The sequence below is a fragment of the Somniosus microcephalus genome, chromosome 10 (genome assembly GCF_052327205.1).
Source record: "Somniosus microcephalus isolate GS21.2 chromosome 10, FLI_Smic_1.0, whole genome shotgun sequence".
Lineage (NCBI taxonomy): Eukaryota > Metazoa > Chordata > Chondrichthyes > Squaliformes > Somniosidae > Somniosus > Somniosus microcephalus.
In genome coordinates, this window is record NC_140996.1 from 146,862,770 (window position 1) to 146,880,081 (window position 17,312).

At 42.6% G+C, this 17,312-nt stretch overlaps 1 protein-coding gene across 1 annotated transcript in view; it reads right to left on the reverse strand.

Annotated features, from left to right (window-relative positions):
* Nucleotides 1-17,052, reverse strand: part of LOC147111736 (LON peptidase N-terminal domain and RING finger protein 2-like) — a 36,613-nt gene extending 19,561 nt beyond the window's left edge. The window contains exons 1-8 of the mRNA XM_085998923.1: nt 16,172-17,052; nt 11,337-11,455; nt 11,091-11,213; nt 10,574-10,735; nt 9,757-9,964; nt 4,651-4,750; nt 1,716-1,830; nt 493-614 (exon numbers count right to left, since the gene is read on the reverse strand). Coding sequence (XP_085855049.1) covers nt 493-614; nt 1,716-1,830; nt 4,651-4,750; nt 9,757-9,964; nt 10,574-10,735; nt 11,091-11,213; nt 11,337-11,455; nt 16,172-16,922 — 1,700 coding nt within the window. The 5' untranslated portion in view covers nt 16,923-17,052. The remainder of the gene's footprint in view (nt 1-492; nt 615-1,715; nt 1,831-4,650; nt 4,751-9,756; nt 9,965-10,573; nt 10,736-11,090; nt 11,214-11,336; nt 11,456-16,171) is intronic.
* Between the last annotated feature and the right edge of the window lie 260 nt (nt 17,053-17,312).

The window sequence follows — 17,312 nt, forward strand, 5'->3', positions numbered from 1 at the left end:
GTTTCCAATGGCTGAAGGTCGACAATAAGGCGGCACAGATTTAAGGTGATTGGCAAAAGAACCAGAGGGGATATGAGGAAAAGCATTTTTATGCAACAACTGGTTAGGATTTGGAATGCACTGCCTGATAGGGTAGTAGATACAGCTTCAATAGTAGGGTAGTAGATACAGCTTCTATAGTATTCAAAAGGGAATTAGATAAATACTTGGAGAAAAAATTGCAGGGATATGGGGAAAGAGCAGGGTAGTAGGATTAATTGGATTGCTCTTCGTAAGAGCCAGCACAGACACTATGGACAGAAAGGCCTCCTTCGGTACTATTCTATGATTTACGCTATAAATGGCATGCGCCATAGATGCACCATTACCACTGCACAAGTTTTTAGGAAGTTCCAGGCCATTAATATTTTTAAACTCACCATGTGAGGGCAAGGATAATACAATTTAATTCTTTAACCTAACCTTTAAAACCAGATATTAAGTTTCACATACTTGGACAGTTCCTTCATTTCTTCTTCATGAAGCTTCCTCCTGTCATTTAATGCTTCAGGCAGGTATCTAATAATCAGTTCTTCGGTCAAGAATGTCTTACTGAAAGCCCTCGTTACCAAATACTGCAGCAAATGAAAAGCAAAGTTACAGCACACTAGTAAATCTAATTGGATAGATAAACATGTTTTTGAACTTAACCCTGAAAGCAGCTTTGAAAACATTCAATATCTTAAATGCCATTTTGTGCTTTGCATGATCACTGGAATATTCTTAATATCAGTGATATTTTTGTCTTTAATAAATCAGAACATAAGTGCATATAAAAACTAAAGATAAAGAATATTAACAGCCAAGTTAATTATTGCAAGGATCAGCATGTTAAGAGCTGAAGCCTATAGCCTCAAAGACAATTCCTTCTATTTCCCCATCCCAAAATACTTGCCATGGACACACTTCAAGTTACATGGATCGCTTCAGGCTTCCAAACATCTGATGCCCTTCAAGGCAGAGTGATGGACCGAGACCAAGTTAACTATCCTTTTAGGCTGTTACAAAGCAAACAAATGCACAACCAAGTCTAAAGCACTTTTATGGGTATAGTACCAATCCCAGAAGAGTGGCACGCAAATGGAAACCTGTGACCACCTCACAATCACAATTTGCCTTTGCTCCCACCATCACTCCTACTCAAGATCTGTGTATTTGCAGGCAAGTGAAAAAACCAATAACATCTCAAGTGATTACATGCAAATGTGGGACTCCAATGCTGTTGGGTCTGTGGCGATCCCTAGCTTTATAAGAAAATGCAAGGAAAATATGGGAGAACTGCACATCTGCCATTAACAGTATGCTTATTGGTGTAAAAGCAGCTGAAGTTGTCACCATTAACGAAAAGATTAATTATTGCAAATGATTACACTTTAAGAACGGAGGTCAACAGATTCATTCATTTTTTTTCTCCAACCCCAACATGTCTGCCAAGGACATTTCTTTTGCCAGTCTAAAGGTGAGCCAGTTGTCTATGCTTAAAGTCCTTGCAATAATTAACTTGCCTGCAAGCAGTGCTTTACTTCCACTAGATGCTAGAATTTATACACAGTGGTAAAAATACCAGACAATTGAATTATTTCACTCCTTTTATGAAAATTAGTGGAACTACAATCAGTACAGTACAATTATTTATTTTAAAACACACTAAGAAGCATTGCACTAACAGTACTAACCTCCGCTACATTTTCTTTACAGAGTGGGCAGCTAGAATTATGATCCAAACAGCGTTCCAGACACTTCAAACAGAAGGTGTGCCCACAAGAAGTGGTAACAGGTTCATAGAACAACCTGTGGAAGAAAACCCTTTTAAAAACTGCAATTTTATGCAGGTGTAAAATGTTCCATTACTTTAAGAGCTCAAGCTACAAATAAATTACAGAAAATAAAGCTACATCATATTCTTGCGTGATCTAACGCTACTATGGCCAGTCATGCTGCGAGGAAAGCTTAACCATGCAGACAGAGTGTGCATTGCTGTCTGCACATACAATCTTTTTGCACTCTAGGTGGAGATAAATTCTCACTTCTTAAATGGGGCAACTTCTGCTTCTCTTCTTCAGGATTCAAGATTGTGAAATGAAATGGTGGATAGTGAATTAGCTGCAAGCAATGGGGTATCCAGTCATAGTTGGGGTGTGCCAGGGTCCCAGCATTAGCTTCCATTCTATTATTTAATGATCTGAAAGGCTACATTGGCAGCACGGTAATTAAATTTGCCAACACCAAATTGTGTAGCAAAATCAAGACCTGAGGGCAACAGATTACAAATAGAGTTTGATATATTGGGGAAGTGGGCACAATTGGCAAATGGTCTTTAATAAGACAACTACACATTTGAGGGCATGAAATACATGAGTGGGTGTAGGTTATAAGTAACAAAGGGAGCAAGACTTGGGGTCCTGGGCTGTATTGCGCCAGTATTTACGCTAATGAGATCCACGTGCAATCTCGGCGTGACTTGCTGATGGGAAGGTCCACATAAATTAAGGTGCAACTTGCTGGTTAGAGTCTGTAAACAGGAAAAGACAGGTTGGTGTTTGGTATAGACCCTTCATCAGAACTGACATTTAATGAGTTTACATGAAACATTAACCTGAATTTTTCCTCTTTACAAATACTGAGACTAGTTTTGCATTTTCAGCCTGTTCTTTCAAAATTACAACTCGTTAGTGTGTTGGGACTAACATTCAATCCAAGAAGGATGCTGCTCCTTGCTTAGTTTGACAGCCAACTGAAGGCTAAAATCAGTTGAATGTCAGGAGCAGGATATTCCAATATACCAAATCTCCAGCAGGCAGCTCTTTTAATGTAAATTAGTTCCTGAAAAACAATGTCCAGTAAAAGATCATCTCTCCTCATTCACTGAAGTATTGGTCCTGCTTAACTTTTAACATTTTATATTACTAAAGCAGCCTTTAAACTTGGATTTTTTTAATTTATGTTCTATTGATTATGGAACAGTTCCTGCAGATTGGAGGGTGGCAAATGCAACCCCACTATTTAAAGGGAGAGAAAACAGGGAACTACAGACCAGTTAGCCTATCAGTAGTTGGGAAAATCTATTATAAAAGGATGTGATAACAGGACACTTAGAAAATATCAACAGGATTAGACAAAGTCAACATGGATTTATGAAAGGGAAAGTGTTTGACAAACCTACTGGAGTTTGAGGATGTAACTGGTAGAATAGATAAAGGAGAACCAGTGGATGTGGTGTATTTGGATTTTCAGAAGGCTTTTGATAAAGTCCCACATAAAAGAAGTTAGTGTGCAAAATTAAAACACATGGGATTGAGGGCAATATACTGGCATGGATTGAAGGAATAAATAGGTATTTTTTGGGGTGGCAGGTGGTGGCTAGTGGGGTACTGCAGAAATCAGTGCTTGGGCCCCAGCTATTCACAATATATCAATGATTTGAATGAGGGAACCAAATGTAATATTTCCAAGTTTGCTGACGACATGAAACTAGGCGAGATTGAGAGTTGTGAGGAGGATGCAAAGAGGCTTAAAGGCGATTTAGACAAGTTGAGTGAGTGGGCAATTACATGGCAGATGCAGCATAACGTGGATAAATGCAAAGTTATCCACTTCGGTAGGAAAAACAGAAAGGCAGAGTATTATTTAAATGGTGATAGATTGGGAAATGTTGATGTACAAAGGGAGCTGGGTGTCCTTGTACGCCAGTCACTGAAAGCAAACATGCAGGTGCGGCAAGCAGTTAGGAAGGCAAATGGTATGTTGGCCTTCAATGCAAGAGGATTTGAGTACAGGAGCAAGGATGTCTTACTAGTTATACAGAGCCTTGGTGAGACCACACCTGGAGTACTGTGTGCAGTTTTGGTCTCCTTACCCAAGAAAGGATATACTTGCCATAGAGGGAGTGCAGCGAAGGTTCACCAGACTGATTCCTGGGATGGCAGGACTGTCATATGAGAACAGATTGGGACGACTAGGCCTGTATTCACTAGAGTTTAGAAGAATGAGAGGGGATCTCATCGAAACGTATAAAATTCTGACAGGGCTAGACAGACTGGATGTTTCCCCTGGCTGGGGGGTCTAGAACGAGGGGTCAGTGTCTCAGGATACAGGGTAGGACATTTAGGACTGAGATGAGGAGAAATTTCTTCACTCAGGAGGGTGGTGAATCTGTGGAATTCTCTACCACAGAAGGCTGTAGAGGCCAAGCCACTGAATATATTTGATAGATAGATTTCTAGACACAAAAGCCATCAAGGGGTATGGGGAGAGAGCAGGAATATGGTATTGAGATAGAGGATCAGCCATGATCATATTGAATGGCGGAGCAGGCTCGAAGTGCCTACTCCTGCTCCTATTTTTCTATGTATGTTTCTATGCTCATTTTAAAATATACACTCTACTCTTAGCTCTTCAGGTCTTCTTGAAAAAGCCACTTAATGGATTTATGGCTACTGGTCAAACAGAACATATTCTAGCACTGAGTCACAAAGGTAGTCCATGCAGTCTGTAAATTGAGGAATGATTTAAAATCAAATTATAAATTCTACATTTTATGTAGTGTACACAGATCATTTCTGATCAACTTATTGTAGACCCATTTGGAAAATATATTTAAAAACTAAATACCTCATACAAAGAGAGCATTCAAAATCGAATGGCTCCACAAGTTCACTGGGAATCGCTCTTGATGCTTTAAAATTGTCAAATGTCAATGGTACAAATTCATCTGGTTTAAGAGGGGAAAAAAAGTATTTTTTTTAAACCACTGTAAATACACAACAAAATTAGTAGCTTCCTTCTAGTGGTTTCACTTTTAGCGAGACTAAATTTTGACCAGTTCAAGAGTTACAAAATGTTCCTTCAGTTCACCTTGACAAATTGAAAGATGAGATCATCAATAAATATTTTAAAATCTTGGATCTGTATGCATTTCATGTCTGCTCCACTTGAATTCTTGTCATGTTTATATCACAGTCAATTATAAATTCCAATATTTACAATTATCATGGAAAACACCCATGTAAATTTGTCACACGGAGTGGCCTTTTAATGACAGGAGCACAGCCCCATAACCGGTGGAGAGTGGGGAGTACAGCAGTGGGGAGGGCACAGGCCCATCCACCCCCCCAGCCCAGTGATGGGGCGCCTAATGGATGATACCTTTGCACCAGTTATTAACTACCACCTAACTAATTAATGCAAAACTGATGTCATAGTCAGAGTTATACAGCACAGAAAGAGGCCCTTCGGCCCATCGTGTCCACACCAGCCATCAAGCCCCATCTATTCTAATCCCATTTTCCAGCACTTGGTCCGTAGCCTTGTATGCTATGGTGTTTCAAGTGCTCATCTAAATGCTTCTTGAATGTTGAGAGTTCCTGGCTCTACCACCCTTTCAGGCAGTGAGTTCCAGATTCCAACCACCCTCTGGGTGAAAAAGTTTTTCCTCAAACCCCCTCTAAACATCCTGCCCTTTACCTTGAAATTATGCCCTCTGGTTATTGGCCCCTCTACCAAGGGAAAAAGTTCCTTTCTATCTACCCTATCTATGCCCCTCATAATTTTGTACACCTCAATAAGGTCCCCCCTCAGCCTTCTCTGCTCTAAGGAAAACAACCCTAGCCTGTCCAGTCTCTCTTCATAGCTGAAGCGCTCCAGCCCAAGTAACATCCTGGTGAATCTCCTCTGCACCATCTCCAATGCAATCATATCCTTCCTATAGTGTGGCGACCAGAACCGCACACAGTATTCCAGCTGTGGCCTAACTAACATTTTGTACAGCTCCATCATAACTTCCCTGCGCTTACATTCTATGCCTCAGCTAATGAAGGCAAGTATCCCATGTGTCTTTTTAACCACCTTATCTACCTGTCCTGCTGCCTTCAGGGATTTATGTACATGCACACCAAGGTCCCTCTGATCCTCTGTCCTTCCTAGGATCCTACCATTCATTGTGTACTCCCTTGTGTTGTTAGTCCTCCCAAAATGCATCACCTCACACTTTTCAGGGTTAAATTCCATTTGCCACTGTTCTGCCCATCTGACCAACCCATCTATATTGTCCTGTACACAGGCTTCCAGTCACAAAAACACCCTTCGACCAATTTTGGATCCACTGTGCCAAATTGCCCTGGATCCCATGAGCTCTTACCTTCTTGACCAGTCTCCCATGTGGGACTTTGTCAAAAGCCTTACTGAAGTCCATGTAGACTACATCAACTGCACTACCCTCATCCATACACCTAGTCACCCCCTCAAAAAATTCAATCAAATTGGTAAGACATGATCTCCCCGTCAAAGCCATGCTGACTATCCTTGCCTCTCCAAGTGGAGACTATTTCTGTCCCTCAGAATTTTTTCCAATAATTTCCCTACCACTGATGTTAGTCTCACTGGCCTGTAATGCCCTGGTTTATTCCTACTACCCTTCTTGAATAATGGCACTACGTTAGCTGTTCTCTAGTCCTCTGGCACCTCCCCTGTGGCCAGAGAGGTTCTGAAAATTTGTGTCAGAGCCCCTGCAATCTCCTCCCTTGCCTCACACAGCAGCCTGGGATACATCCCGTCTGGGCCTGGGGATTTAGCCACTTTTAAGCCCACTAAAACCGCTAGTACCTCCTCCCTCTCAATACTAATTTGTTCAAGTGTATCACAATCCCCCTGCCTGATTTCTATGCCTGCATCGTCCTTCTCCATAGTGAGCACAGATGCAAAATATTCAGATGAGGAGGAATTTCTTCACCCAGAGAGTGGTGACCCTGTGGAATTCTCTACCACAGACGTCTGTCGAGGCCAATTCATTAAATATATTCAAGAAGGAGTTAGATATATTTCTTACGGCTAAAGGGATCAAGGGATATGGGGAGAAAGCAGGGACAGGGTACTGACTTTGGATGATCAGCCATGATCTCATTGAATGGCAGAGTAGGCTCGAGGGGCCAAATGGCCTACTCCTGCTCCTATCTTCTATGTTTCTATATGTTTACGTATCCCATCCCCCTGCCAATTTTGTTTAAACACCCCCAACAGCACTAGCAAACCTCCCCGCAAGGATGTTGGCCCCGTTCCGGTGCAACCTGTCAAGACTTGTACAGGTCCCACCTTCCCCAGAAACAGACCCAGTGATCCAAGAAACTAAAGCCCTCCCTCCTGCACAAACTCTTTAGCTACGCATTCATCTGCTCTATCCTCCCATTCCTATACTCACTAGCACGTGGCACCGGGCGTAATCCAGAGATTATAACCGGAGGTCCTGCTTTTTAAATTTGCTACCTAGCTTCCTAAATTCTTGTTGCAGGACCTCATCCCTCTTTCTACCCATGTCGTTGGTACCAATGGGAACCACGACCTGACTATTCACCCTCCCCCTTCAGAAAGTCCCGCAGCCGTTCAGTGACATCCTCGACACTGGCACCAGGGAGGCAACATACCATCCTGGTGTCACGTCTGCAGCCACAGAAACGTCTATCTGCTCCCCTTACAATAGAATCCGCCATCACTATTGCTCTCCCACTCTTTCTTCCCCTTCTGTGCAGCTGAGCCACTCGTAGTGCCACAGACTTGGCTCTTGCTGCATTCCCGAGAAACCATCTCCCCCAGCAGTATCCAAAACGGAAAATCTGTTGGAGGGGGAGATGGACCCAGGGGACTCCTGCACTACCTTCCTAGTTCTTTTACTTTGTCTGGCAGTCACCCATTCCCTGTTTGCCTGCGCACTCTTCACCTGTGGTGTGACCACCTCGTTAAACGAGCTATCCATGAAGATCTCAGCTTCGCAGATGCACCACAGTGACTCCAGCCGCAGCTCCAGAACCGAAATGCGGATTTCGAGTAGCTGCAGCTGGAGACATTTCCTGCACGTGTTCGCCCTGCACACCGAAAGTGTCCCCGACTTCCCACATAGCACAGGAGGAGCACCACGCTGCCGAGCTGCCCTGAATGTATTCCCTTTACTTCCTTTAAATTAAAGATTAAATACACTAGGGACCTTACTTCCCTTTAAACACTACTTACTCTAAACTAGAGACCTTATTTTTACTTCAACACCTGGACTGTAGAAATACTCACCAGATCCTACTTACCAATCAGCTCCTTCCCTGGTTGTGACATCACTTTAGCTGTTCGCAGTTGCTGTTGTTTGACTGCTCCCACTCTGACTCTTTCCCAACTCGCAGCACTCTGGTGTCGGACCTCCTCTGCCGCACTCCTTTATGGCCGCTCCGCCTTCTCAGGTCCCACTGCTGCTCCCACAGGTCCACCTCCTCCGGTCAACTAACCATGATGTGGTTACTAACTAGCATTTTAATTACCTCAAATTTATTTAACACTGATTATTTATACTAACTGAATTAGAAAGTTATACTAACTGATAATTAGTAGGTTAGTGAATACATCTGTTAACTAATTTACTAACTGCTAGTTAGGTCATTGGTGAGCAATTTAATTGTTAATTACTGTACTAATTACAGCTATTAACAGCCCAAATTTTTAACTAGTGTTCAACTAATTTACTGCTCAGACTATTTATTTACTACCTTAACACACACCCTGTTCATCAAGCAATTGGTGAGCAATTTAAGTTGTGCTCATTAATTTACTAATTGCACAACTATTGTTCCCTAATTTTGTAAACTCATACTGATATTTACTAACGTGACAAATTCTCTGTTCATGTTCGATCAGTTGAATCATTTCCCGCAACAGTTCACCCATATAATAATCAAACTTATTTTTTTGTCAATTAATCACTAATTGGCTAGGGTGAAATTTTGCAAGAGGAAAAAAAAAATCTACTAGGATTTTGCAAAGTGATAGCGCAAACAATAAACTAAACATTCTGGAATATGCTCAGAATCAAGCACATTCAGGAATCACTGTGGCTAATGGACTGTGGTCGGTGGGCTGTACTCTAATCCAAGCTTTCATCTTGACTACACATCTTGTGTGAAAGGCCAGGTGATGTTAACATCTTTCGTGCTAGTGAATGACAAGTTTCAGCACCAGCTGCTTATAGTCAAGTTTCAACAGAAGCAAGTGGGGTAAATATTTTTTGCTTGCATAGAATGTATAGCACAGAAACCAGCCACTTGGCTCAACTGTTCTATGCTGGCATTTATAACAAGAAATATGAGGTGGTCAGTCATATGGCCCCTTGAGCCTGCTCCACCATTCAATACGATCATGGCCAATCTTGTCAAGTAACCAGTTTTAATTATGGCATATCAATGGCCAAGATAGGTTTTGGGCATCATGTCCGTTAGCATGTTAATGAGTGTATATGGAAATGACGAAGGGTTTTTTATACAATAAATGCTGTAATAAATTTTAATCGTAGCTATTAACACAATTCATTATGTGCGTGCACGGCAATGTTCCCGCTAATTGTTTTGGATGTGCAGCTCCTTTAACGGGCTGCGCGGCCCATTCAAATTTCTGCGCATGCACGTTTTTCCAATTAAAAGCCACTGAGTGGGACATCCAGACCGCTGTGCAGATGCGCTGCTTAGCGGAACGTTGGTGTGCAGCCCTCAACAGCTCACCAAAACTTAAGTGGCCCTCCAGCCCAAATAATTGCCCACCGCGGCCTACCCTGTAAACAGCTTCACAAATCCCCAGAAAAGCTTCTGAATCCCACCCACCATTTTGTTTTATCTGTAGGGGACTAAGTACTAAACTTAGTGACCAGGTCAGGCAAGTGCTCTCAAAAATTGAACATCAAAATATCAATCAAACCTTTTTTGGCGATTTTTCTGGGTATTTTGAAGCTCTGGTCGATCTCTGTCTCACACGATAGCTTTCTCTTTTGGCTGCCATTAGTTAAACTAGATAGAACTGCTTCAGTTAGGACAGATGTTTCACCTAGTGTTGCCTTGGACTTTTTCAGTATTTGATATGATGCATTTGGCTCTTGCACTGAAATTTTGTTCATTTTGAACAAAACCTACCAAGGATAAAAAAATGTAAGGAATGTCACAATTTGAAATCCAAGCTCACATGGGGACACATTTACGTGTTTAAGAACATAGATAAAAGGTTAGTTGACAGTACAGTCAAAGATTCCTTCATACAAATAAATCTAAGTCATTAATGTACAAGTCACTGAATAACTGTGCCCTCCAACCAAGATTTTCTGCAGATACATTAGAAGCTTTATATTAAGTATCATCTCCACTCAAAATCTACAAGCTTCTAGAGGATAAACTCAGGTTGATTTTATCAGCTAGCCATTTGTACAACATACCACATGTTCTATTTGGGTCAACCCTTTCTGAAGCATGATGCTTCCATTTTACATTATCTAACACTTCAGTTTCCTATTTCAAATTGTCAAGCAGAACTAGCTAGGCTCAAACTACCCAACCTAAACCTTGGATTGGGTCCAGAATAAAACAAATAAATCACAGAAATTTAGTTCTATCTTAGGTTCCTAGGCCTTATTGAAGCAAGTAGAATACGAAGTGCTATTTGTTTAGTCCGAACTTAATCAGTTTCCCAATTGCACTAAACTATATTTATGTTTTCAGACACTTTTAAAAGTTAGAACATATACCTCAGAAGGCCCAGCAACTGTACAGTCTCTGGCAACTGATGCAGAACTAAAAGTGCTGAGAAAAGTAGGCTTAGGTCTAATGCAAGATGATTGTGATCGCATGTTGGCTGGCAGAGTGTCCTGCATATTCTCCAAGACAGGTGAAAACATATCACACAAGATCTATGATGGAAATGAAAGTTAATATCACACTTAGATCATCCAATAAAGATGCACAATAAAAAAGTAGAAAGTTTGAAAAACTTTGGGCTGCCAATCACACTGACCCACTTGTCATATGGGCGAGTTAGCAATTCTTAGCCGAGCAGCTAGATGGACCATATAGCAACACTTTTTTTCTCCAAGTGAAAAAAGAGAAGTCACTTTTAGTCTCATTCTATTTCGGTTGGGATTCGTGTCTCATGCTAGCTGACCAGTGAACAGCACAGGTGCAAGTTAACACACCTGTGCCCAACCGGGAACATATTTGGTTGAAGAACACGCTGGTCAGGAGTATAAAGGAATGAATATAAATTACCTTTTGTGCTTCTAGTTTTACAGATTTCCAGTCTGGTCTCAGAGCAATACAGTACAAGTACTCCTTTAAAGCTTCTTCAGTTCTACCCATTTCAGCAAGCACTTGAGCTTTCCAAAAATGCCCCTATCAGGAAAACAGGTACAAAAACACTGAATAATCATGGTGTGAGCAGGATCAATTGTGCCATTTAAAAACACACAAGTTCTTAAGTCAGACGAAAAAAAATTCCACAATACAATGTATTACCTTCGTCTTTAGTGGTTTAAGAGTACATGCTGCATTTCCATCACAAAGTGCTTCCTCGTATTTTCCTATAGTTACATATAGCTCTGCACGGTGACACAGCATCAAGTAGTCATGGGGTACTGAGGAAATATATTAAGGATAGAGTTCACTTAGAGAAAATGTTTTATCAAAATTAAATATGGTTGAGTATATCATCTTTTTCAGTAGCATTTAAGAATTTGACTTGCACATCTTGCAGCTGGTAACAAGTTTCTTGTACATTCAAAATGCTCTTTTTCATTCCTTGGTATTAATAGACAACTAAAGTCACACACCATCCTGACTTGGAAGCACATTGCCGTTCCTTCATCATTGCTGGGTCAAAATTCTGTAACTCCCTCCTTAACAGCACTGTGGGAGTACCTTCACCATGCAGGCTGCAGCTGTTCAAGGAGGCAGCTCACCACCACCTTCTCATGGGCAATTAGGGATGGGCAATAAATGCTGGCCTTGCCAGCGATGCCCACATCCCATGAACGAATAAAAAAAAATCTGATCATTTGACCATTGGCAGTGGGAATTTCAGTAAAATACTGCTGCCTGCTGGGGAAGAAAACACTCTAGCCTGTACTACCAAGTTGCAACAGCTGGCACTCGTAGGATTAAAAACTGAAGACAGATTTAAATTCAATAAACCAAAATTATCTTTAGAAATTGTTGAGAAACAGTAAATCATCATGTTATTTAAAGTTGCAAAAATATATCATAGTCAACTTCAGATAAAATGCCCAGACTTCATGCACAGGATTCTAATGCATTAAACCATACACTTCCATTGTATAAAATACCTGATATAAGACAAGTAAATTTTACCAATTTGGGCATCTAGACAACACACTGCTAGATTTATTTTTATTTTTTATTTTTTTATTTTTTTAAACCCACAATATTTAGCTGCTTTTTTTGTAAAATGTTGGTCAGCTCTTTTTAAATGTGTGTTTAAAAATAGGCTGTGGCACAAATATGTGCAAATTGGCTATCATCCACAGTTAACAAACAATAGTGAACCAAGCATATTTCCTGGAATGCTGGTTGTGCTCTTTATCAGGATTAACTGGACTATGTTCAGAACTAGCACTGGATTCTCTCAAACTGGTCTGCAGTTGTGAATTGCATTAGTAAGAAACTAAAGAAAAAGCATTATGGAATATAGACCTTTAAGCATTAATAAAAAAATGATCTGCAGGACAGCACTTTTATTAGCATTTGTCACTTGCAAATCAAATATAGCATGGGTTAATGCTAAGTGAATCTCCTACTCAAGGTAAAATAAATATATTAAAAAACTGCAGTGGTGAATTCCCATTCCCACTGAAGCTAGACATGTGTAAAATCACTACACTTGATCCTGCATCATTTTAAATTCTATTTAAAAAGCCTCCAGAATAAATGTATACATTTTATAAAATATAGCATAAGTTATGCAATTTAACATGGTAGATAAGGGAGTGTCTATAGAGGTTATTTATATGGACTTCCAGAAGGTATTCGACAAGCTTCCACATAAGAGACTTAACAAAAATGAGAACGTATGGAATTGGAGGCAACCTATTGACTTGGATAGGGAACTGGTTAGGAGGTAGGAGTCAGAGAGTAGGGATAATGGGTACGTAGTAAACTGGCAGAATATAATTAGTAATGGCCCCCATGATCTTTATTGGGGTCAGTTTTTTTTTTTACTATATTTATAAATTACTCAGATGAAGGAAGAGAGAGCCATATATCTAAGTTTGTTGATGACACCAAGTTAGGTGGCACAATAAGTACTGTAGATGAGAGCAGAAAGTTTAAAAAGGGACATGATAGTTTTGCCCACTCACTTAATCTGTGTTAGATGGAGGTTAATATGGAATGATGTATTGGCCTTGGATGGGGTGCAGCACAGATTTACCGTATGGATACCAAGGCTAAAAGGGTTAAATTTGAGGACAGGTTGACTAGACTAAGCTTTTATTCCTTTGAATATTAAGGGGTGACCTAATTAGAATCATAGAATGGTTACAGAAGGAGGCCATTCGGTCCGTACCGGCTCACTGCAAGAGCACTTCAGCTAGTCCCACTCCCCCGCCCTTTCCCCGTAGCCCTGCAAATATTTTTCCTTCAGGTACTTATCCAATTCCCTTGTGAAAGCCACAATTGAATCTGCCTCCACCACCCTTTCAGGCAGTGCATTCCAGATCCTAACCACTCACTGGTGGGTAAAAAAGTTTTTCCTCATGGCACCTTTGGTTCTTCTGCCAATCACCTCAATTCTGTGTCCTCTGGTTCTCGACTCTTAAGAAGTGTTTCTCTATCTACTCTGTCTAGACCCCCTTCATGATTTTGAACACCTCTATCAAATCTCCTCTCAACCTTCTCTGCTCCAAGGAGAACAACCCCAGCTTCTCCAATCTATCCACATAACTGAAGTCCCTCATCCCTGGAACCATTCTTGTAAATATATTTTCTGCACCCTCTCCAAGGCCTTCACGTCCTTCCTAAAGTGCAGTGCCCAGAATTGGACACAATACACCAGTTGAGGCCGAACCAGTGTTTTATAAAGGTTCATCATAACATCCTTGCTTTTGTGCTGTATGCCTCAGTTTATGAAGCTCAGGATCCTGTATGCGTTTTTAACCGCTTTCTCAACCTGCCCTGCCACATTCAGCAATTTATACACATATACCCCCAGGTGTCTCTGTTCATGCACCACCTTTAGAATTGTACCCTTTAGTTTATATTCTCTCCTCATTCTTCCTACCAAAATGTAACACTTTGCATGTTTCTGCATTAAATTTCATCTGCCACGTGTCCACCCATTCCACCAGCCTGTCTACATCTTCCTGAAGTCTATCACTCTCCTCCTCACTGTTCACTATATTTCCAAGTTTTGTGTCATCTGCAAATTTTGCCCTGTACACCCAAATCTAAGTCATTAATATATATCAAGAAAAGCAGTGGTCCTAGTACCGACCCCTGGGGAACACCTTCCGCCAGTCTGAAAAACAACCGGTCACCACTGTTTCCTGTCACTTAGCCAATTTTGTATCTATGCTGCCACTGTCCCTTTTATTCTATGGGCTTCAATTTTGCTGGCAAGTTTATTATGTGGCACTTTATCAAATGCCTTTTGGAAGTCCATGTACACATCATCAACCCCCTCTGTTGAGATGATTAAAGGATTTGATAGTGTAGAGAGGGGGAAACTATTTCTTCTAGTGGTGGAGTCCAGAACAAGGGGGCACAACCTTAAAATTAGAGCTAGGCCGTTCGGGGGTGTGGTCAGAAAGCACTTCTGCACACAAAGGGTAGTGGAAATCTGGAACTCCACCCACCCCCAAAAAAAAGGCTAGGTCAATTGAAAATTTCAAAGTTGAGATTGTTGAATTTTTATTAGGCAAGGGTATTAAGGGTTGTGGAACCAAGGGGGGGGGGGGGGGGGGGTGGAGAGTGGGTGTTCGGGCCAGCAGCTGCAGATTGGGGGGTGGGGGGAGCGCGGAAATCAGAAGTGGGGGGTGGGGGGGGGGAGGAAAGGAAAATCGGAAGGGTCGGGGGGGGTGGGGGGTGTCAGCAAGTAAGTGGAAAGGCACTTACTGCCTGGATCCAGCAGTACTCACCTTCCTTTAGCTGCCGGGTTCCCAGATGCCAGGGAAACCCACCCGCACAAAACCAAAGCAATATAGTGCCATTAAACCCAAAATATATATCCAATACTTTTACAGGAGAATAAAATTCACCATGTTTTGTTTTCAAATCACAATGTACCAGTTAGGTTAAAACAATCCACATGATTCACCACATTCTAGAAGATACCAAATCTTTCACTAGCTAAAGACATTATAATTGTGCATAGTATTTTTAAAAAACTTCCTACAAGGTTGAGACATTGTCAAAACAAACACTCAACTTCAAGAATGCATTAACGTGTAACACTGAAACTTTTGGGTTAACAAGTGTCAGCTGTGGCTTAGTGGGTAGCACGCTCACCTTGGAGTCAGAAGGTGTGGGTGCAAGTCCCACTCCAGACACTTGAGCACAAAGATTAGGCTGATCTAATACTCCAGTGCAGTAGTGCATGAGTGCTGCACTGTCAGAGGTGCTGTCTTTCAGATGAGATCCCATGGCACAATTTCAAAGAGGAGCAGGGGAGTTAGCCAGTGTCTTGGCTGATATTTATCCCTCAATCAACATCACTAAAACAGATTATCTGGTTTGATTATGTTTGAGGGAGCATGCTCTGTGTAAATTGGCTCATTTCCTACATTGCAACAGTGACTTCATTTCAAAAAAGTACTTCATTAAGGCGCTTTGGGACATCCGGTGGTCGCGAAAGGAGTTATATAAATGCAAGTCTTTCTTAATGAAAATTCTCAATATTTAAAAAAAGGAGCGAAGTCAAATGACGGCCGCTACAAAATTATCTTTAAATGTAGAGTAACTACTTGGGTTTAGTAGACTCATCTTCATATCTCACTGAAGAGGGTGCATAACAAGACATTAAAAATCCCAATTGCTATTTATTAGTGCAAGAGTTCAGCAACAAGTATTTCCTGCAACAAACCATTCCAGTTCCTATATATTTATATAAAAACGAGTTTCCCCTCCTCCTTTCGGCCAAGCATATTATGTAAACGAAACCAGAAGTAGGTCACTCAGGCTTTAACTGTCCTACTTCAGATCCGCAACAACCCCACAACAGCTTTACGTTATTAATCTGACCTCAAAGAAAAACCAAGTCAGCCTTCCTACGGCAATCGGCCAAGAAAGCAAACTTGGCATCTTTCAACCCTCGAGCGGCTGCATCATGTCCGTCTTACCCAGAGAAAGCGCCTGGTTATACAGCCCCAAGGCGGCCGAATAGTCCCTGCTCCGGGCCAGCCTGCCCGCCTGCACCTGCAGTCGCTGAGCGCGGCAGTCGGACGGGAACCATTTCTCCAACAAGTTGCACAGAACCACGTTGAGCCTGAAAGGTGTGCCGGGGGAGGCCGGGGCTGAAGCGGCTTGGGCCGCGCCCCCGACCCCGGTAATGGGGAGCTTGCAGAGTCTACACTCGGTCACCGTCTCCTTCTCCACGCATCTCCGGCAGAAAGTATGTCCGCACGGCAGCGAGACGGGCTCGAAGAGCAGCGCCAGGCACACTCGGCAGCTCAGCGGCTCCGAGGGAGCTTCGTCCTCTTCCTCCTCGTCGTCGCCACTGTCCCCGGAGCCGTGAGCTGGGGCCCGACCCCCGGGGTGACTGGCGCCGGCCCGGAGCCGGCAGAGAGTTTGCGGCCTGCTGCTCAGCAGCACCTCGTTGTAGCGGATGCTGGCGGCGATGCAGTCCAACAGGTTCTGCAGGTTCTCGGGCCGCAGCCGCTCCAGGACCGCGGCCTTCTGGTAGGCCTCGAAGGCCTCGGTGAAGCGGTCGCAGCGGGACAGAGCGTCGGCCTTTCTCAGGTAGAGGGGCCGCTCGGGGCCCAGCTCCTGCAGCTGGCACTCGTAGATGTCGGCCGCCAGCTCGTAGTTCTTGGCCCGGAAAGCCTCATCCGCCAGCTCCAGCATCTCGGTACGAGCGGCCGGCGCCTCCATCACTCGGAACTGCCGAGGCCAACCCAACAACAAGAATATCCGGTGCCGGGCTCTGAGCCGATCTGCTCTGGCCGCCGCCTCCTCGGCTTCTGACGCCGGTCTGGGACCCCGCCCCGCCCCGCCTCGCCCCCTGGTGCAGTTATTGGGCCGCCGGTTCTCGGGACATTTATATAACCAGGCTGTTGTGTAAATAGCAGCGAGCTGACACCCGCGCCTTTCAGCCTTGGGGCTTTAAAAATAGATCATGTATTTTCGGTCTGTTTAGCTCATTTATTCAAATAGCAGAAGAAACGAATGAATGAGTGGTCTCTCTTTCAGGAAAATAAAAATCACGGGACATCTGAATTGAAAACACAAAATGCTGGAAATGCGGAACAGCTCAACCAGTAT